The following is a 23,456-nucleotide window of genomic DNA, read 5'->3' on the forward strand; positions in this document are numbered from 1 at the left end:
ACTCAGCAAGGGCCTGAATGTAATAAAGAAGTGGCTGAACTCCAGATGGGAAGACCTTATCCACATCAATTATTTTGAAGACTTTTTAGTAGCTACTAGGCATAGAAAAGTTTCTATCTTCCTAGAATCCCAATTTATGCAGCAATGTGTAATTATTACTTGAGTGAACTTCCTGAGGAACAACTCTTTCTTTGTTTTCTTAATGGCAGCATATACTGTACCTTATGGGTCCTATATAAGTTATTTGATTGCCCGCCTTCTCTCCACTTCAGCCTGAAATAATTATCATGGTTGTGGTATCTCAAGAATTCAAAGGGCCTGGTCACCTTTTTTTTTAAAAAAAAGTGGATGATAAATGTCCATTCTTCTTAATCTGGTGTATGTGGAAGAAAAATTAAAAGAATCACGAAAGAACACCATTTAGGAGAAAAGTAAGATAGCCTCAACTTTATTTTTGCCTTTAACACTTTCGCCACTCCCAATAAAAATCTGCAAAGGTAAGAAAATGCAGCATTTTTCTACATCAAAGCCAGAGCATGGGGTTACTTTCTGGAGACTTCTGACCAAGGTTTACTCTGCTGTCAGTGAAACTGACAGCAAAGTTCTCCTTGGTCTTAGTGGGGACAAGAAGAGAATTAATTAAGGCTGTTTTGAGGAAGTAGGAAGGAGCTGGTGAATTTATAAATTTGTATTGCCACTGCTTGATATTGTGGCCATTTTGGGGTGCTGGGGAAAAAACAACCCCCTTCCCCCCCCCAGCCCATATTTTCTTTTCTGTTGCAAGGAAACAAAGAGACATTTCTTTTATTCAGTGATGACTCTTTCTTTGCTTGTTTCAATTTCTGACGCTTCTCCTGGATGTGCTCGTCACACTGTATGTCGATTTCCGGTTGCTTGAGCCAGCTCCAGAGGTGAAACCAAGGGCTCCGCTGCCCATTCCACTTCCCAGCGTAAATCCTCCACCATAGCCAAGGCCACCTCCGCTGCTGTATGTACCACCACCACCACTGGAGCTGAGCAGGGCTGCAGTATACAAAAAAGCATGTCATGTTTAGCAGAAAGAATGAGACACCTTGGAATGTTCTAACAAACACTCTGCCAACAACAGCAAGACGTTGGTTCTTGAAGAGAGTGGGGGCATTAACTAGGGCTCAGCAGAGGCCACTGAATTTATAATTTCATATGTATGAAAGGGGATTTGGGCCATTTTGGCCAGGTTACTCTTGCTATCCCATCCAATTGGCTTTCCTTGTCCTCAGAGAGCTCATATAGAGTGGGCTGACTTGCAACAGGCCAGTGTGGTGAAACGAAATTGATTCTGGGATCCCTGATTCACCATCTTATCTTCTTTGACTAAGGCAAGATAAGGCAGCCAAAAATCCCTTTTTTTATTGAAACTGATCGTGCACCGTTGGTTTCAAAACCACAAATAATCTAATAGATATTTCCTCAGGTTATAAAGATGGCTGCCTGCCAACATTCATTCAGAATACACATTCCTGTAACTGAGTTTCGCTATTCTATGTCCTCTGTTCTGGAATAAGAGGAAACAGTTCTTGGTTTTCTTCGCATTGGTTTAAGTATTTTCAAACTGCTACCATAATCCCACCTTTCCAGCGCTTGGTTTGTTCAATGTATTCCTATACAGCTTAGTTTTCAATCATCTGATCATTTTCATCAGCCTTTGCTAAATCCTTATTAAAGTGTAGTGCCCAGATAGTATTCAAAGGCAATCTGACCAATGCAGAACTACTGTTTTCCACGATTTGGAAATTATACTTCTGCTGACCTGGCTAAAATGCACAATTGTTTTTTTTTTTTTTTTGCAGTGATGTTTCACTACTGTTTCAGATTCCATTTCTGATAATTCCAAATACATTTTGCATTTTTAATATTGAGCCAGATTTCTCTCCTCCTATCCTGGCCTCTTGGCTCTTGTTAAGTTTCATTCTGATGATTCCAGCCCATTTCTTCAATCTGTCAAGATTGACTGGCAATGTGAATTAACTGAGAATTAAGCACATTCATTATGCTTATTTTGTTTACCATTGTTACGAATCCAGGACACTTATAGTACGGCTAGATTAAAAAAAACATAAATACATATTCTGCAATCTACCTTTCATAAAAAAGCTTTTGATATGAATGGCAAAATTGTCTCTGAACCCCGACTGAGAATATTTCTTATAAAAACCGAAGATATGTTATCCTTTATTTATATGTTATCCTTTAATTCTGTATCCTCAATACACAAAAGCCCTGGCTTGTTCTTTCTATCTACACCCTAAAGCGAAGGAGCATAAATTTGAGTATGGCCCCAAGAAATTGCTCCAAGTTATCAAAATGTGATGCATAACATGATAGAAGATGAAATTATTAAATGCATTCCTGTTATAGAATCCCCAACCTCCTAAACTCTCACAAGGGCCTGAAGACCTGACTCTGCCTGTTGGCCTGGGGACCAAATGGGGAATTTCCACACTGGAGGTGGCTGCTGGATTGATGACAGACTCCACCTTCCTCCCCTTTGCTCTAGGCCAGGGGTAGGCAACCTTGGCTCTTTTATGACTCGTGGACTTCAACTCCCAGAATTCCTGAGCCAGCCATGCTGAGGGGAAAGGGAGAGGTTTCCATGCTGAGCCATGCTGGCTCAGGAATTCTGGGAGTTGAAGTCCACGAGTCATAAAAGAGCCAAGGTTGCCTACCCTTGCTCTAGGCTCTCCACCCATCCATCTTTTTGGTTATCAAATTGATGTATTCTGGTTGCACTTACCACCTCACTGAAAAAAGTGACTTATGACCATTTTTCACACTTACGACCATTGCAGCATCCCCATGGTCACATGATCAAAATTCAGATGTTGGCAACCAACTCAAATTTATAACAGCTGCAGTGTCCCAGGATCATGTGATCACTTCTTATGAGCTTCTAACAAGCAAAATCAATGGGCAAGCCAGATTCACCTAACAACCCTGTTACTAACTTAACAACTGCAGTGATTCTCTTAACAGCTGTGGCAAGAAAGGTCGCAAAATGGGGCAAAACTCACTGAACAAATGTCTCGCTTAGCAACATAAATTTTGGGCTCAGTTGTGCTCGTAAATCAAGGACCACCATTCTATTATTTTACACTGCTTTCATTTTCTTCCTTTTTATTAGCCCCACGGTGAGATAGGGACAAACAAACAATCTCTATACTTATTTTAATTAAATCGAAGTGTTTTTCCTAGCTAGGTCTCCTACTTCTTGGAGTGCAACTATAGCTACAGGTAGTCCTTGTTTAGCAGTCGCAATTGGGAACAGCAACTTGGTCATTAAGCAAGGTAATCACTAAGTGAAAATAACATGACCATGACTATGCTTATAATTTTTCAGTTTTCCTTTGCTTCTTGCTTCTTCATTCAGCTGAATTGGGGTTCTTTCTCTTTCAGGACAATTTGGTATGGGCTAAATAAGTGAAAATAAATGCAGAAAGACATTGCAAAGTTCATAAATGCGAGGACTGGTCTCTAAGGGGATTTTTGAACACTGAACTTTGGTCACTAAACAAGGCAGTCACTAAGTGAGGAATGCCTGTACACACACTCAAAGTCTAGGGGGGACTTTCATCTTGGAGAAAATTATAAACTGCTGCCCTAAGGGATGATTTCCATGATCTGTGATCCCTGGGGTTTAATATATACTGAAAAGAAGTAAAGAAATAAGTAAACTTACTCATGCTTACAGAACCAGCTCCTTCTCCAGACAATCTATTATGTGAGAAATAAGCAAAGAAGCAATTTTGTTTTAAAAAAGAAAGCAATCATTTTTCTAACTGAAAGATTTTAGTCTTGGCAATAAGGAAACAAAACATTATTAACATAAAATATTCAAAGGAGACAGCTAATTGATTCTTGCCAGTTTTAATTAATGTACATTACTGGTCTTAGGAAGAAGATCAGAATTACTCTGTTGGATGGGATTAATGATCCAGAAGATGATTCTTCCCCACCCAATCCTTTATTGTTGTTAATTGGAGACAATACGAGTAGGATAAGCTTAAAGGACAAAGCATAGGTCTTCTTCATGATTCACTTAATCTTAACCATTTCACCATTGGAGTTTCAATTAATGAAAAGTAACATTGGATTAAATATACAGAGTGATACATAGTGGACTTTAGCAGTTTATATACAGTTTATATACTTTATACACACACGTATATTGTATGCATATGCATACACACAGACACGCATTTGATTGCAAGCTGTCCAGAGTTATCCTGTGGTAAGATGGGTGGCTTGCTTGCTTGCTTGCTTATTTATTTATTTATTTATTTATTTATTTATTTATTATATATATATATATATATATATATAAATAAATAGGGATTTTTAAAAAAAACAACCATTTTTAAAAAGTAAATGACTTCTTGGCCTTATAGCAGACGTCTTATTAGAAGAGGTAATCGCTTCCATAGGCAATGATCATAAGCACTTATTTTATATATAATATGGACAGAGACATAAAATTTTAATTGGTTTAAAAAAAAAATCTAAGCCACCCCTTGACTGAACACTGTAGCCCTAGTAAAGTTGCTGCCATGATCAGAATATTATTTCCAGCCACATACCTGCTCTCTTCTCCTTCCAGCAGCTTTCTGTAAGTAGCAATCTCAATATCCAGAGCCAGTTTGACATTCATCAGCTCGTGATATTCACGCAGCTGGTGGGCCATCTCTTGCTTAGCTTTGTTGAGGGCCATCTCCAGCTCCTCTAGTTTCGCCTTGGCATCTTTGACAGCCAATGTACCGCGTTCTTCTGCTTCAGCAATGGCAGCTTCAAGCTTGGCACGCTGGAGAGACAGACCAAGAGGACAGAATTACTCAGAAGTTCTGCCTTTTCATTGCATCCACCAGAGAGGAGGAGAAAACAAAAAGTATTCCAAAGCCATAGCTGAAATGAGTATCGTTATGGGGAAGTCCATTCATCCTTTCTTTTTTCTTTTTCTTTTTCTTTTTCTACTTTTTTTTTACAGGAAATATATTCAGACCGAATCCCTAACTGTGACCAGGAAAAAAAAAATCTAAAGTTGGCTTCAACTCCCAAGGCAAGACTGAACCTGTTAGGTCAGTTTATAAGAATCCAAGAAATGTTTATGGTAAAGTTACTGGCTGTAAAGAAAGCATTTCAGCAAGTAGAGGGTTTCAAGCCTTCTTTATAGATTTAATATTCAACCCTGTTTTCATCTTTTCCTTCTCAGTTCGGCAAAACAAGGGGGAAAATAATCGGGAAGTAAAGGGAGCTCCAATCGATTCTATCTCCTAATTTTTTTGCTATTCATCCCATAGAACAGGAAGGCATTAACTTCTTTTTAGAAGTCAGTGCATTCATTGAACTGATATTGTACTGTGATACAGTGCCCTCTAGGTCAAAGTCCAGCAAATGGTACTGTGTCTTTAAGAAGAAAAAAGAAAAGAGGAGGGGAGGGGAGGGGAGGGGAGGAGGCATGGGTCAGCCGTACAATGTCTGCATTGTGTACTGAAAGTAGTTCATCAAGTAATGTACAAAGAGTTGAGGTTGAAACATTTTGGAAACTACCTGTTGAAGATCAGGAAAGCCCCCGGCAGGGCAAAAATAGATTACACTAAACGAGCCAAAAATCTGGATTTTGTAAAACAGGGCTGAGGAACTTGTGCTAGCAGTCATAATCCAGCCATCTAGAACTCTTTGGAGAGGAAGCAAAAGGTTTACCCTTTATTTAAATCAACGCACAAACATCATCAGGAGCATACTTGTGATTTGATATATTAAGGTTTGGAAAAGGGCCCACAGCCAAATGGCAATGCAACTTTTTCTGTCTCTTCCCCCCTCCCAGGGCAGACCCAATTCGTGGCCCCTGCAGTCAATAAGTCAAGAAATACTTTTGCTTGGCCATCCTGGAGTACTAGAGCAACCACAATAATTTAGGCAGGAGTTCAAGAAATGTGACCCATAACATTAAAATTAATATGAGAATCAACATTAATCAAATGTCTGTCTCAAATATATGTTCACAAGGGAGCATGTGCCTTAGCCTGAGAACAACACACAGGGAGACACTCTCCCCTCCATGCCAAAAAAATGGGCCTCTGGCAGGAGTGCTTCCAAAATGACTTGTGCAAATCTTCATGGTCAGCAGTTTATCATCATCTGCCCTGGCATTGATGGGTGAAAGATAAAATGCCTTCACATGTTGCTAGGGTCAGAAAATAGCAACGCCTTGTCTCAAAGGAAAAAGGATGGGGGGGTGGGGGGAATCTTCTAGTTATCTGCCCTTTGCCCACCATTCATGCCACAATGATTTATTACATTGCTGATCTGAGATAAAATTGCTAGCAATTTGCTATACAGAAAATGTTTAGGTGCCGCACTCCTTGTGCTCCACTCCCTCAATTCTAAGGGTGTGGAAGAAAAGTTAGTGCTAAGCATCTGGACTTCAGACCTCCCATTCATCATTCAGAGGTAAATTTGCCTGGGTCACTATGTGTGCATTGCTTCTCCTTGAATGTTTGCTTAAGTTTCCCTACCCTAAAGCCAAACACACATTATGGAGAGTGATTCACAATAGCTTATCTCTCACTTTTGTGTAAACAATCTATTTAATTTATCATGAAATATCCAATCCTTACAGGCAACCGTAAATAGATGGGGGTTGATTTTTTAAAATAAATATATATATATATATATACTAGTCAACAAACTGACAAAGCTGCCCAAGAAGAAAAAAAGGAGTGTTTTCTGGCTTGAAACACCATGAACTCAATACTTAGGTAGGTGTGGGCCAAAAGGAAGAAGACACAGGTGTGGCCAGATCCCCCCCCCCCTTTTTAATGTTTCAGCAGATATAAAAAGGTAAAGGTAAAGCTTCCCCCGCACATGCGTGCTAGTCATTTCCGACTCTAGGGGCCGGTGCTCATCTCCGTTTGAAAGCCGAAGAGCCAGCGCTTGTCCGAGGACGTCTCCGTGGTCATGTGGCCGGCATGACTAGACGCCAAAGGCGCACGGAACGCTGTTATAAAGGGCTCCAATTTCTCCATAACCTATTATCCTTGCTTTTACCAAAAGAACTTTGACTCCAACCAGGTTTACAACAGAATCTCAGCCTGCTTTTTCTTGCTGCTCTTTATAATAGCAAGTAGATACATCTGGCTTTACTATAAAAAGAAACCATAAATCCAATAGTATAATTCCAGCTGTTGTCTATTTCCTGTATGGATTTAAGTCATAAGTGAGATGGTGAGTTGGGCTGTTGGGACTGTGCATGGGCATTCTACCACACTCTTATTCCTTGAGTCTCAGTGTAGTTTTTGCAGTGAGAGAACTAGTGTTTGTTTGTTTTTTTGCGTACTCACCTGGTTTTTCACATTGTCAATCTCAGCTTGCAGCCTCAATATTGTGCGATTAATCTCTGCAATCTCATTCTTTGTGTTCCGCAGGTCTTCTCCATGCTTTCCAGCAGTGGCTTGCAAGACCTCAAACTAAAATTAATGAAAGATGCAGAAAATATGCTGTTGAAAATATAAAGGGAGGTTGCTAGTCTCCTCCTCCTCATACTAGGCTCCTGCCTAGGCTCAGTTCCCTGTCACTTCCTGGAACTCTATATAATGTTCAAGTTTCAGAATTGGTTTCTATGCAAAGACAAAAGAAATATCTTCTTTGCTCCAAGTAGCAACTGATCCCTTTCTGAGGCTAGAAGGACAAGTACAAAAGGCCCATGTAAATTTCTTCAGGTGAATGAGGTATGCATGTGTGAATTGGGGGAAAGGGTTAGTAGGAAGAGTGAGCTGGAAGAGGATAAATGTCTATTAAGACAGTGTGTGGAAAACTAGGAAAAATTCAGAAAGGATAGGACCCAAACAGCACTAATCTCCATCACGTATCTCCAATGTTATGTATACACTTGTCTGATAGCTTATTTGAGAAATTTCTTGAACATTTCATCCAATAGGCATTGCAAAATGAACAGTTATAACGAAGGAAAAGGCTAACTGATGGTGATATTATTACAGCTTCTACTCAGAGGAATAGATTAAACATGTTGGAGCTAGAGATTCCAAATATGCTATGAAGGTAATAGAAAGTATCCATATGAATTATAAATTTGAGGTTCATTTGCAATATATTTGAAAATTACAATACAGCATTAAGCCATTATAAATGATCTACTGGATATCACCCAGTGGTTCCCTTGTAAACCCATATTTTCTGCCATTGTTCACCTTGCTTTGGTACCAGCTTTCTGCCTCCATCCTGCTCTTATTAGCAATCTCCTCATACTGAGCTTTGACCTCAGCAATGATACTGTCCAAGTCCAGATTCCGATTGTTGTCCATTTGGAGGACAACAGATGTATCAGAGACCTGGTTCTGCAATTCAGCCAGTTCCTGACAGGAAAGAAAAACAAAAAACCAGACATTAGTTGTTCGCCGCCCTTCCTGTGTTGTTCTGGTGAGGGTGTATAGCAACACAACAATTGAAGTCTAAAGAGAGGAATGAGATAGCCTTCGAAACCAAGCATCATGCTTCAATTAAATGTTCAATAAAAGTGACACTTTATATGAGCAATTTTTCATGGGATTAGGATCAAAATGGTAGCTCAGTATTCATTGAATTACATGTACTTTTTTATTATGTACAATGTACATGTACACTGAATTATGAGCACAAGACATTGCTATATATGGAAGTGATGGTTTTTTTTTCTCCATGGGTTCTATTAAACACAGAAAATAATCAGAACAAATACCCCATTTAAGACCTGGCAATAGCGTCAATGAACAAGTGGCAGCAACTTTCTCCTGGTCACACAGGCTAAGCTCATTGTGCCATACACATACAGAAAAACAATATTAACTCATTAAAATAGCCGGATTTGTAAACTCCTTTGATACCCAACTATTGCACAAAAGAATCATGTGAGACAAGCCAGTTGATATATTTAGCAAGGGTTTAAGGTTTCCACTACAGAGGCATTTGTACATTAAATTGTGACAGGCTTGAGAAATAGCCTAGAGATTATGGAGAAAAGGGAGTTGGAACAATGAAAAGTAAATATAGATGATTACATCAGTAGAATTCCAGTGCTTGTAATTTCTAACAGCTTTGTATTCAATGTCATGTCAAGCTTGAATTTAATTTTTTGAGGTTCCTTATATGGGGAAACTGCATTTTCCAATGAAATTTTGGAATACAGAACCGCTCTTCACTTGAGCAAAGTTATCCTTGAAAAATACATTTTAGTTTAAAAATGCAGCCTACCCAGTCAAAGGATGGAGTTAAATCTAAGTAAAAGATTGCTGTAAGTGTACTTTGCATGTTGTATTAAACTATCATTTGCTTAACCATGATTTGTTGAATAAACTACAATGTCTGGGGACACACATCACATTAAGCCATTGGAGTTTGGCAGCCAATAAATTTAAACAGATAAAAAAATGTCAAAACTAAACAAATTAAATTTTGGCTTACATAGTAACATAAACTCAGTTAAAAATAGGATTCCAAGCAGACTGGAATTCTGTCTAAACCTATTTTCTTCAATACTGAGAAAATAAATTTCTAATGAAAAAATCAGCAAATAAATTCACCTACCCACACAGTGATTACATTAGGGATCAAATAATTTGGAATCAATATTAGTGACAATGTATTTTTGACAATATTTAACAATGGAGAAGATAATACTCCTCAAGGCTCAAATGTAATGGAGAACCATAATTTGCTTTCTTTGATTACATTTCTTACATCTGCATATTTAAATTATTGCTAGAAGAAAATGACCTTCCTTAGTTTTCCTTGAATAAATTTATGAGAGAATTTAATTTTCCTCTTTTTTGTGAGATGCTAAAGCTGAATACTGTCATTACAGAATGTTTATTATTTGCTAAGTTACATATTTTCTTTTAATGAATAATCTTTATTCTTCCTCTCCCTTCATAAAATAAATAAATCCTTTTCTTAATCTCTCCTCCCAACTTTTGTCAACGACAAGCTAACAGGTCCTATGTAAATATTTAAATAAATTCTTTACAGGGATCACTTAATTTGTCTTCTGTGTGGAGATCAGTGTGTGAGCTAAAGACAGCAATAACACAAACATTCTTCCTTAGCCTTGCATCTTCCAGATACGCTTCTTGTTGACTGGGAGTACCAGACTGGAAAACGACAGTAAAGTTTACTTACTGCTTCATAAAGCGCTCTCAGGAAATTTATTTCATCTGTCAGCCCATCCACTCTGCCTTCCAGCTCCACCTTATTCATGTATGAAGCATCAACATCCTAAAAGAAACCATTAGAAGAAAAGCAACTTATGTTTTTAAGAAATGGAGAAGAAAGAAAGGATGAGATTGCTACCATGGGCAAAAAACAAAAATGTAATAGAGAATCTCATCTCTTTGTTGTTAGGTTTAATCATCCTTGTCCCTGCCTTAAAATGAAATTGTCAGAATGATCTAGCATCAATGTACACACGATACTGGGTGTGCGTTGGCTCAGTGATTAAGACACTGGGCTTGTCAGCTGGAAAATCAACAGCCGGGGCTCGAAACCTGAGCATCGTGTGACAGGGTAAGCTCCGATTACTTGTCCCAGCTCCTGCCAACTTAGCAGTTCGAAAGCATGCAAATGTGAGTAGATAAATAGGTACCACTTTGGTGGGAAGGTATAACAGCACTCTGACATCATGCTGGTCACATGACTGCAGAAACATCTTCAGACATCTCTGGCTCAATGGCTTTTGAAACGAAGGGGGGGGACCGCCCTCTATAATCGGCAATGAGTAGCAGATTAAAATCCACAGGGGCTCCTTACATGTGATATTGAACATGCAGCAGGTAACTCTGGCTTTTTAATCATTATTATTTAAAGGCACAATTATAACTGAGTCCACTGCATGTGGGAAGGAGAATTTTATCCTTTTCTTTTCTAGTTTTAATTGCAATTGCGCTTGCCTTCTCCTTCCATGGCCCAGTCACTTTTGTCAAGCTCCAAAATAAATTTCCTTTTTCTGTAATGAAGTACTTAAGGGAAAAAAGGGAGCTGCAAGTAATTCATTTCAGATAATATGTAGGCCTGTCCCTAAATGTCTTGTCCATATTAATGACTCAGTTGACCTTGGGTAGGTCACCTAGCCTTGTTCTGTATCCTTTATCCTTCTCCTCTTCCATCTCATCTGTTTGCTTTGTATACAAAGAAAAAGAAACACCTGTCTGCATAATATAAAGCCCTGCTTTTAATGCTGTAACTCTATAATAAGGGGATAGGTGTTGCATTTATTATACCCCAATGTAATTCTTGCATCAGGGCTATCCAACAGCTTTTTGAATGAATGAATGAATGAAACCAATTGGCGAAAAAAGTATCCTTCTAAGGAGTTTGGTGATTGCAGCCGTGTGTTTAGTGACTTAAAAATGTATTTTTTTTACTCTTCCTGTCATTCATATGCTCCATAAAAAGTTGGGCTAATGTTTGCAAGAATCTTCCTTTCAGAATGTTTATTAAATTCAGTTTTTATTCTGTTCAAAGCATATATGTGGAATAGCCACTTTATAGTAGAGATGACAGGTTGCCCCAGTTAATATTTCCCATGAGAAAATAATCTCTGCACAGAAATAAAAACCTGACATTAAAAAAGTCTATTTCCATAACAATTTATTTTTAATAGGTTCTCAAGTTTTTTTCTTTTTGAAAATAAATAAATAAATAAATTTTTGTAAAATGTTTTATAGATGGCATCTGGATCCCAAAAAGTTGTCTAACATGTATCCTAACTTACAGTTTAAATGCTGGAGATGTAGTAGTTTAGAAGCCACCTATTTTCATATGTGGTGGACTTGTAGAAATATAAAAGCTTTTTGGATTAAAATTTGGTGGAACATTCAAAAGATTTTTAAGAGAAAGATAAAGTTTTCTCCGCAATTGTTTTTATTGGGTATTGTTGTAGATTGTGATGTTAAAGAAACTAATTTGATGTTGAACATGATAACAGCAGCACGGTTACTGGTGGGACAATATTGGAAGAAGGATAGTTTGCCTACTATAGAAGAATGGGTGTTTAAAGTTTCGAATCTTGCAGAAATGTCTAAGATTTCTGCTTACTTGAAAGATCATTCACAGGAAAGATATATTTCAGTTTGGAGGAGATGGATAGATTATATTCAGAACAAATATGGGACTAAAAAGTTCCATTTAGCTTATGAGTAGATTTTAGTGGGATATTGTTATTGGTACTTTGTATGTAGTTATGTTAAAGGGGAGTTAAAGCACATTATGAATTTGGTTAATTGTATATTATGCATAATTTTTATTTAGAATATGATTATTATAACTGTAATCCTGTATTTAGCTCTGGGAAGTGGGGGGGAAGTGGGCAGGTTTGGGGTGGGGGGGATTTGGGGATATATTGTAAAATTTTGTTTTTGTAAAACTCTTTAATAAAAAAATAAATAAATAGATGGCCCTTTCCACATTGGCAGTTTGAGCTAATGCCATCATTTTGTGTGTGTGTGTGTGTGTGTGTGTGTGTGTATAGACAAGAGCAGATGCTACCCAATAGTTTACATTTCCATAATTACTATTAAATTTCAATAAATTTGACATTTGGATATCATCACTGAAATAAAATTTTACATCCCAATGTAATGCTAATAAATTTAATAAGTAGACATAAATTTCTACTCTGATCCATTTCAATTGTTTTAAAGATACTGTTTCAGGGGCTATCCTGCATATAATGCTACAGAAATTCTATTAGTGAAATCCTTTCCACACCTGAAACTCTGCCATCTATAGCACAACATGCAAATTTAGGTTAATAGACTCTTACTTTCTTGAGCACAACAAAATCATTCTCTGCAGTGGTGCGCTTGTTGATTTCATCTTCATACCTATGATGAATGCAGAAGAGACAGAGGGTTTAAATAGGCTCATGAATTAAATCATCACAGAAATTTTAAATTCATCTACCGTAACCCTAGCAGCAATGATGGGATGTCCCTGCTTTTAAAACTAATCAAGTTTCCTTCCCGCACCACACTATTTTAGAAAATGAAAATTTATCTTTTAACAGATTCTTCATATTAAACATTCAAGTTTGGGAAGTCAAATTGTGACTGTGGACATATAAATCTAGGATGATAAGCCTAGATACTGTATGTCCTCCTTATTGTAAGATTAACTTGTGCTGTACTGAAGGGGATTTATTCCCAAATGTATATGATTACCAGGAAGCAAGTTGCTTTATATCAAAGCAGTTGAGTCATGTAGCTCAGCATCATCAACACTGACTGACAAGGGCTGTCTGGATCTCAGGCACTAGACAAATTAACCCTGGGACTATCAGCATGCACGCTCTATCTTTCTGAGTAGAACTGCACTCCCACTAAAATAAAGACATACTGTTTTCAGTTCCAATAGTTCATGATCTAGTAGATATTGGTTGCTAAGGTGGTTAAAGCTGCTATCTGGCCTATTGAATATTTGCCAACTTGTACAAAATAGGCATAAGTTTATCAAACAGAAATGCAATAGATAACTTGGAAAGTTCATTCTCGAATGATCTAAACCAGAGTTCCCCAAAATTTCCGGACTGGCGGAGGGAATGGCAAGTGCACACACAGCTCCATTTGCATGAGCAGCATGCACGCGCGCCTGATGCTCATGCAAAGAGAGCACGCACGTGCTTGCCCGCTGCTCGCGCAAGTGGGCATGTACTTGCATGCACATGCGCTCGCCTGCCATTTCCATGGCCCAGTTGCAAACCCCTTGTGGCCCACTAGTGGGCTGCGGCCCACAGGTTGGGGACCTCTGCTCTAAACAAACAGTATCTTATTTCTGAAAACTATGTGTGAATTTGGAAGAGAGAATACAGTGCTTTTGCAAAGAAGGTTGAGTGCTTGCAAGCCAGATTGCCTTTGGAATGGAAAAAGAATGTTGAACAATAGCCTTGAAAATTCTGCCTTTATAAAAATTAGATTCTCTGCTCTGTTGAGTTAGGGTTAATAGAAATGGCAGAAATCGGGGTGTGGTTGGCAAGAATTCTGATTTCTGATCCAACAATTTTCAAACAAACAATAAATAAATAAGGAGGAGCCACCTACTCAAAACACAAAAAATGGACAGATGTCTATTGTTAAGACTGGCCAGTTAACCTACAACAGCTAAGTGCACAGTCATGCTTCAAATAAATTAAAAAGTATTCATCTTTGACATGGTGTATGACAATTAAAAGTCTTGTACTGTAGATAGGCAGAGCCTTCAAAGACACAAAATGAATTCATAAGAAAAGTGGACTTTTGAGAACTACAACGTGGTCCTTTCCACAATAGACAATAGTTACAGCTTGAGCTCACTCTGTTCCTTTTTTTCCTTCTTGTCCAATACAGCTCTTCTTATCTTCATTTCACTTTCAATTTCCTTTTGGACTCCTTTCTGTCCGGTGGAAGAAGGGGTTTGTATGAGTGTGTGTGTGTGTGTGTGTGTCCTTATATTACACAGATCTCAATCCATCATTAATCATTTTTTTTTCTTTTAAAAAAACTGGTCTATCTTTTTTGAGATTGGGTTCTGCAAGCATGGGCCAAGCATACATTAAATTAGGAAAAGGTAGAAATTATCTCCTGGGTTGTTTTCAGCTGGAACTAGAAAACCTAAATTGATGAACAAAGAAAGGAGAGCTCTGCCTATAATTATTTCTCTTACTCTCCTTTTGGGCAGGAAGACCTCTCAAATCTGTAAATTTGTTCTTTCCTGGAAGAACCTGAAACTCCTGAAACTTAACAACTGCCATGGCATTTCCTCATTGCAAAAAAATTGTGGGGATTGTAAATTGAAGCAGATGAAGAGACTCTTCGGTAACAGACTCTCTCACAAATTCCAGGAGTTCATAAAAGCAAATACCATTTTAAGCAGCTGATGGCACAATTGGTGTCTCACCCAAAGAACTATCCCTACTACATATGTAAGGGGTTGGTGCCCCTCAGTCATTTAGAAAGCCTAGTTAAGGCCTATCCTAAGGCTGTTCCTCCTTTTCTCCAGCCATCCATATTGTAACTTGCCTGCCCTTTGGGAAATATTAAAAGTTATTGACTTTTCTCCTCCACAGAGACACACCCTCAGGCAGTTTATCAGTTCTGTTTGCTCTCCATTCTTACTGAAGCTAGCGTGCCAACTTTCTATTTCTTAAACACTGCAGGTGTGGCCGGGTGGGCAAAATAGGCAAGGAGTCCATTTCTCTTGGACATTTGTAAGAAGCAAAGAGCTTTTTTAGATAGGTTCAGCAAGAGGCTTTTTCACACGAGTTCAGCACCATTTGCTCCTTTGTCTCCATGGAGGCTTTCTGAATAACAGCAGGTGTGCTCCTTGGTAAAATGGAGAGCTATCAGCAGATAAAATATTAAACTTCCTTCCTCCAACTCCCTTTTTCAACAGTCCTTTGTCGAGAGATAGGAGGAAAAAAAATGACCTTTCACTTGCTAGCATGCTCTTTGTATTGACTGATTGCATGAGAAATTAATCCAGGACCTTCGTGGAAGGGATTTATAATGCTTCCACTCAAAATGGCTCCTAATGTGGAAGTCAGGCTATAATTTACTATACCCTTAAGTTACACAGATGAGATAAGAGGTCCTAAGTTCAAGGTCTGCCATATCATCATAATCACGCAATAGTTAAAGTATGGGACACAGACTGAGAAAAAACTCACTTAAAATCCTCAGTCTTCTGTACAATTTGTTAAATCACTCCTTGGTTGCTTTCAGTAAAATCCACCTCATAAGAACATTGAGTAGGAGCACTGAGAAGACAAAACAAGGATTTGTGTTTGAGCTGTGTGCCCTGCTCCGAATTCTTTAGAAAGGAATTTGACTTTAAATATAACCACATACATTTTCTAAGCTAAATAAAAGGCTCATAAACAACCAAGCCATCAAACATGCTAAAAACTTCCGAGTTTTTAAGAGTAGTATCCAAACTTCACAAAGCAGTAAAACTCAGTCCAACTATGTCTTTTCTGTAGCCCAAAGGAATTCAGGGGCCCTTGTGAGATTCCATTTAAGCCAGAGATTCCTCTCAATCTTGGCTCAATCTTAAACTTCTCACAACCAAATCACTTTTCCACCACTATATGAGGCAAAAGTAGGCTGTCATTCATACTTTAAGAGATCAGAATGTTTAAGAAATTCCTTCTCAGTTCCTAGATTTGTCCCTAATGTGGTAATGAGATTAGAGGCTGGACTCCCCAAAACTGAAGGTAGAGTTTGCAAATAATATTTGCCTGACTAAGCCATAATTTACAGGTATCATTAATTTTAAGGAACAACCATACATCAAAACGGGCAGGTGGCGGAATATTAGAAATAAATTTTGCATATGCAGTGTTACCTAAGTGTCTATTACTGGAGGTTAGAGGTAGTTAAAGCTGTTATCACACAATAAGATATTGTGTTGAGCCAAATTATAAGAATACATCACTCCCTCAGAGAACACAGTGGCTTCCTCTCCCCTATCACCTCTTATTTATTCTCACTTTTATATTCTAAGTATTTGTGGGCTTTTCTAAAGCCTGTTTTAATGCCTTACTATCAGCATTTTTAGAGGGCAGCTTTAATAAAATACCAATATGAAAAAAAGTTATGCCCAAGTAGAACCGATGAATAATCTATCAATTGTTCCATACTGTGCCTGATTCAAGATAGTTGGTTCTTCCCTTAAACAAACATTTTCCTAAGCTCATGTGACTTTAATATAAATTATCTGCTAATGTCACAAGCCAGGCTACAGAATATTGCTACATATAAAGATACAACTCAGCAGCATAATTACTGTGGAATATATGCGTATTAATATAATGGATAGTCATAGATCAAATTATAAGGCTATTTATCATTATAAGGGTTGCTTTATTTAATCTTGGTTTAAGAGTGCATAAGATTTGTAAACAATACATAAACTAAAATGGGGTGACCCAGCTATCTAGGCTAATACTGTGCTTTAACTATATAGCAACCCCCTTGGATTCTAGCAATTTCTCTTTCCATTCCATACTACAGAATGCCACACAGAAAACAGCTCCAGGTCATTCACACCATTAAATCAAGGATATGTGATGGAAAGGTAGACAAAGCATTCCTGTCTCTGCCCATAAAGTACACATGCAGAGATCAGGCAGATGAAACAAATTGTTTAACACCCACATTTCTGCACCTCCAGAAACTGTATACCTGAAGTTTTTTTTCCCCAAGTGAATCTTTTAAGCCCTTACAATTATCTGCACACCTGCTGGAAAGCCCCTTGTATGAGATGTGTGAACATCAGGCAGAAGTGTTTTAATGCTGTCTCCTGAATGACTTAAATGGGATTCCCCCCCTCTGCGAATCAGCAAATGGTACCATCCAAAGAGGGCTGTGTCATACTTAGATTCCATTTTGGCCAGACTCAGCCAGTCTTAAGAGTTCATAATTAATAGGTTAAATAGGCTGGAGATCTTAATGACTATGTGCACATCATGCTCAACCACAACTACCCTAGTACATTGTAACCCAACTTATCAACCAACATTTTTGTCACATGCACCTATAATACTATACAGCTATACTAGGACTATAACACGTGCCATTTCTAAATAGCTTGAGCCTTTAAAAAAAATCTGTCTGACAATGTTTAACCTTCAGTAATTTTTACAGCTATATGCAGCACTCCATATGTTGTATGCCTACCATCCTCTTTCCAGTTTCACAGGTCAAGGTTTTCTAAATTCCCTTCGCTAATCCTTTTAGTTATCCATTCTTCCACCATTGAAGGAAGAATCCATATTGGGACATGAACATTAATGCCATGAAACTTTCCAGTGGGTTGGAGCCTAAGCACCAACAATTCAATAAGCAGAAATGCTTCATCTAAATTTCTGTGGCCTGAAACCCTTTAGACATGCCAAACCTAAATCTTGTATGTATGGGAAAGTCAGTCTACGGTTCTCAAAGTTTGTGTCTGTGTGTGTGTGTGTGTGTGTTTTACTAACAGAGCACCTGTTTGGATCCTAGGCGTTATATGATTGACCATTAATTTCTCTTCATCTGCTATTTCTACCTATTGATGAAAGCAGGCAAGAAGTGGATACCATTCAATATCTATATTGTAGTTCACATAATTCTACATTGCTAATATTCTTAGTCCTTGCAGCTACTACCTTTCAAATGCTTCTGAACTTGACTGTACTGCAGACTCTGCAGTAGTAATTACTTTCCTTGTGGTCTCCCACCAATATTGAATCAACAGAGCCCCACCCAACCAAACTGTTTTAATGAATAACAGAGATGTTCTGGAATTGTGCATGTTGCTTCCGAGTAATTTTTGAATCATGCATAGCTTTAATATCTAGTACCCTGTACTTTAGAAGTTATTGTTGCTTTGATTAGATAAAAACAGTATATGGGCAAAATGATTATAAATACATGGCATTTTTCCCAGCCACTACCATGAATAGGATGGCTTGCTCTTCTGTATCTGCTTCATACATTTTGCACAGAAGATTAGACAGTTCACAAGAGAAAGATGTGTTGTGTGAACAGTTCGACCTTGTTTCTTTCAATGATTAAAAAAAAATCATCTTGTCAGATTAAGGCTATTCCATTTACAAGGAAATAGCAATATAATGTTTATTATCCTCCTGTGAACAATATTAATACTTCTTTGATACAAGTGTAGAAGAATGAAGACTATAATACTGACTCCAAATTTCAACTGTGTATAGATTTCTTCAAATATCAAGTAAGTTATGATAACAAAAAATCCTGGGATTTACCCTTTTGGTATAATAAAGGTGCTTAAATAGGTTGGCAGGATGCAATGAAAAATGCTGTCCTTAGGTGGGCTACAACTCTCAGACTTGCTAAATACAATGACAACTTGAGGACAGCATGTTGGTCTAAGCATGTTTATTCTGTTTAAGGTCCCACTCATGTTAAACTTCTATACCAGGGACTTCAAACCTGGCCCTTTTATGACTTGTGGACTTCAACTCCCAGAATTCCTCAGCCAGGCATGCTGTCTGAGGAATTCTGGGAGTTGAAGTCCACAAGTCATAAAAGGGCCAAGTTTGAAGACCCCTGTTCTATACCTCTGAGTATTTCTTCCTTTAGCATTTATTCAAGCTATTATTTTCCAGATATGTTCCAATTACATCTCCCAGATTATCAATAGGCTTTTATGGTTAGAAATTCTGGGAAATGTTATCTGAAACACTAGTTTGAGGAAGGCAGATTAGTTGTTTACTTAAATTGATGGTAAGTCCACATAAAAAAATCTTGCTTTTACCCCGTATAAGAATGGATAAGGGAGCAAGCCAGGGACAATACTGGGCAATGGTTGGTAACATTGTGCCAGGTTTAGATACTTATGCTGCATTCGGGTTTGAACTCTCTACGCCCGCGGTGCCGAACCTATGACATGTGTGCCACAGGTGGCATGCAGAGCCCTCTCTGTGGGCACGTGCACTGTTGCCCCAGTCCTAGGCCTTCAGCTGGGTTTTATAAAACCTTTTCGCTTTAGGCCTCCACCGCCTTGTGCAAAAAAGAAAAAAAGATTCAATCAATCAATCAATTTCAACTTGCAGGGGGGAAAAAGATCTCGCAAAGTTGGATTTGATTGATTGAACTTTTTAGTCCCACCCAGTCTGCCATGACCACCGCAGCCACGACCACCCAATGTCACAACCCCCCAATGGGCCATGCCCACCCGGCACCCAACGATACATAAGTGGGTTTTGGGTTGCAGTTTGAGCACTCGGTCTCTAAAAAGTTCGCCATCACTGCTCTATGCTATGTACACAATTTATGATGAATCATCAGTGTTATCTTGGGTCCAATTAAGTGCACCGGTTTCCTGGATTCTGCCCTGGACAGAAGGTTTGCATACTTCCCCTGTATGCCAAAAGGTGTCTGAAGCAACCAAAATAGTAGAATTGCCAGATCTAGGTTGCAAAAATGTAGATCACAAAGAAATAAAAATTGCCTCTATTTGAGAGAGATGGGCCAGCTCAGAAATTAAATAAATACGATATAGATAGATAGATAGATAGATAGATAGATAGATAGATAGATAGATAGATAGATAGACAGACAGACAGACAGACAGACAGACAGAGTTTTCCAGATCTCAAATAGCATGAGAATAATCTCAGCTCAATTTCTGCATGTCCTGTGCTTGAAATAAACTCTGATAATGTCTCCAGGGCTTATTTCAACCACCTGTGAGCTCATATTGCTTATTTACAATTCAATGCACATTTGTTTGAGCATGAGTCTCAGTAGGGTCAACTGGAATTCGCGATGAATTTCTGACCAAAAAAATAAAATAAAATAAAAAATCCCACACACTTTTAGACCTTAAATTCTCTTCTAGATACTCTTCCCCTAAAGGAAAACCTGGGATGCTTTGCAAAGAGGCACCTGGAGCCTCCCAGACTTCACAAAAACCGTTATGAATACATTACTTGTTCTTAAAATCCTCAACAAGATCCTGCATGTTCTTCAGTTCTCCTTCCAGCCGTCCCTTGTCATTCTGCAAGCTGTCTAGCTGTCTCCGCAGGTTGTTAATGTACGCCTCAAAGATGGGTGCAATGTTGCTCCGGGTGGACGTCTTTTGCTGCTGTAAGAGGGTCCACTTGGTCTCCAGCATTTTATTTTGCTGCTCAAGGAATCGGACCTGACAAATACCCACAAGTGCATTTTAAAGAATAGCTGTTTTTCCAGCACAACATGAAATGCCACAAAATCAGAAGAAAATGACCAGCCTGAATAGCCCTCAGCTCTCAGATACAGAGAAGAGGGTAAAAGAATGAATTATCTGACACTATTAAGTAGCTAGGGAGGGAGGGAGGGAAGCTGCAAAGGAAGAAAAATTCAATGGATAAATCTTTGTTTTAGCCGATTGGTCTGAAGACAGAATTTTAGCCACGGGTCAGTGCAAAACACATGCCTGAATTTAGTTGCGCCATTTTACAAGCTTTTTGAACTTGTGATATTTATTTAGTTTTTGCACGGTGCACAGTTTAAGAGTTCAGGAATGTTTGCTTTGCCTTTTACTACATTTTCTTTTTATTGGTTTAAGAACTGAGGGAGGTTACAGACTTGGGTTTCCAGCAAAGAAACCTCCTGATCAGTTTTACAGCTAAGCAGAGATTCATTCATGCACACACATTGTTCTCTAATGTTTAAATGAATAAACTACCTTTATAGGGGCTATAACATTTCAGGAGACATGTTAATTTACAACAAAAATTGAGACTAGAATTTCAATTGCTAAGCAAAGGGGTGAATAAGTAAGTTGGGCCTTATTTTCTGACTTTTTTTGCCATAGTTGGTAAGTGAATCACTATGGCTGTTAAGTGAAATATGCAATCTTTAAGCCAATCTGGCTTTTCCCATTGACTTTGCTTGTGAGAGGGAAGCATCTGAGAAGGTTGCAAATGGCAAGAAAGACTATGGCAAGCTGCAGTTGTTAAATACATGCCCATTGCCAAGCTCTGAGGGACAATAAGGACTCCTCATTTGAAACCTGAGCTACAAATATTCTTTTCTCTCTTTTTTTGGTACCATTGTCAATCTCCTGAATTTTGATTACATGATTGTGGGGTTTTTGTGATGGTCATAAGACACTTTTTTAAGTGTCATTGTAACTTCGAACAGTACCTTAACAAATGGTTGTAAGTGGACAATTCATAATGCTCAGAGCTTTGGCTTTTGGCTAGCTACCCAACCCAACCCAGAACTATTGGGCAAGGAGCACAAATGGCATCAAGGTATAGATGGCTTGTGACGAATACTTATGGGATATCTCCGTGTAGATATCTGACAATATGCTCCTAAGTGTCCTTACTCAGAAGCAAATCCCTATATATATTCAGTGCAGCTGCTCCCAGGAACAAGATAATATGCAGAAGAATTTATGAGCAAGGGTATACAGAGATAAAATCATCATGGGATGGGATCCATAATTTTTTCTTTCCTTTGTCAAGAACTACATTAACTCAAATGCATTGCAACCTCTAGGGTGCAAATATAAAAACAAGACAGTTTGGCCACTTAAGAGCCAAGCAAAAATGTTACAGAACATATCAAGTATAATTACTAATTATTTAAGATGTGTGCACTCATAGCTATGGGTATGACCCTCGGAATAATTTTGAACTTTGGGAGATCTCTCTCCTTTTCCCCGTGTGTATAACGTTATCAGCCTCCATCCTGACAACATGGGAAGAACAAAGTGAGGCATATCCAGGTTGTGAAGATGTACCGTCTTTTACAGATGGCTCAAAAGCCGCTATCCTGCCATACCCAGCCTTAATCAAGGGATTATTAAGAACAATCTTGTGGTAAATATAGAGTCACTGAGCCATCACAGTTTAAATCCAAGTTATTTGGGTGAGAATCAAGTATCTCCTTGAATGCAGCTTAAGTAGTAAGCCTGGAGGAGGAATTCCTAACTTTGCAAAAAAAAAAAAAAAGCAATGAAATATCACAGCATTATGAGTACAGTTGCAACCCACTAAGGCCCACAGGAATTTCTTGAAATCACAAAAAGGCCCGATATCTCACCTTGTCAATGAAGGATGCAAATTTGTTGTTGAGGACCTTAATCTGTTCCTTCTCCTCCTTGCGTACCTTCTGGATGGTTGGGTCAATTTCCAGGTTGAGTGGGTGCAAGAGATTCGAATTAATAGTGACTTCTTGAATACCGCCGCCATATCCAAACGAAGGTGAGTGAGAGAGGGACGGGGAAAGCCTCCTGCTGCTGGAGCCCAAGTTATACAAACTGGTGCTACCGAAGGCACCCGGCTTCCTAAAGCTTCCACCCCCTCTGATTCCACGCGATGAAGAAACAGAGCTGATCCGGACATGAGAAAAATTAGAAGGGGAAGTTGCTGAACGAGAACTGAATGAAGCCAGCTGCGACATGATTGCTCAAACAGGGGTTTGCAATCTGGCAAGCTACAGATGAGGAGAGGAAGAACAGCAAGGTAGACTCAGGGGAGTTAAAAAAAAAGTCCCACTGAACCTGCAGGCTAGCACTTCCTTTCCTTTTTATCTATTAGAAAGAGCTGGGCTTGGCTTGGGGGCAGAGAAAGGATCATTTTACTGCCTGAAAGAATTGGGTGTGTCTGGCTGCCGGCCCACTGCCTTCAACCTGCCCAGCTCAGTGGAGAAGAAAGGCAGCTGGGCAAACGCTATCAGCTCCACTCCCTACACCTTGCCCTTTTCTTAGCAGCTATTGTCCACCTTCCCGGATCGCTTGGCCCCAAGCAGAATAAAGTTAATGTCTGACAGTCTTTTATTCCTGCCTTGTGGCTAAAGACATGTAAAAAGAAATACGGTATACGGGGATCAGAGAGAAGTTGTAATAATGCATGGTTTTATGTTAAAAAAAAGAGAGAGATGATGGGG

General features: G+C 38.7%; 1 protein-coding gene across 1 annotated transcript; it reads right to left on the minus strand.

The window, feature by feature from the left end:
* Positions 1-340: 340 nt before the first annotated feature.
* LOC308661596 (keratin, type II cytoskeletal cochleal-like) lies at positions 341-23,147 on the minus strand. Its single transcript, XM_081316612.1, has 9 exons — positions 22,611-23,147; positions 20,507-20,718; positions 12,845-12,905; positions 10,204-10,299; positions 8,241-8,405; positions 7,374-7,499; positions 4,614-4,834; positions 3,716-3,750; positions 341-1,023 (listed from the first exon to the last, which is right to left on the minus strand). The coding sequence occupies exons 1-9, from the start codon at positions 22,968-22,970 to the stop codon at positions 836-838; spliced, it is 1,464 nt and encodes a 487-aa protein (XP_081172738.1). The 5' UTR covers positions 22,971-23,147; the 3' UTR covers positions 341-835.
* Between the last annotated feature and the right edge of the window lie 309 nt (positions 23,148-23,456).

This window comes from Vipera berus, assembly GCF_964194415.1.
Source record: "Vipera berus genome assembly, chromosome: 2".
In the NCBI taxonomy this organism is placed as follows: Eukaryota; Metazoa; Chordata; class Lepidosauria; order Squamata; family Viperidae; genus Vipera; species Vipera berus.

Coding starts and splice junctions, on each gene's coding strand:
- LOC308661596 (XM_081316612.1), bottom strand. CDS start 22,970: ATGTCGCAGCTGGCTTCATTCAGTTCTCGTTCAGCAACTTCCCCTTCT. Junction 10,300..12,844: donor ATTTTGTTGTGCTCAAGAAA/GTAAGAGTCTAT, acceptor GGTTTCTTTTAG/GATGTTGATGCTTCATACAT. Junction 4,835..7,373: donor TTGACAATGTGAAAAACCAG/GTGAGTACGCAA, acceptor CTGTCTCTCCAG/CGTGCCAAGCTTGAAGCTGC.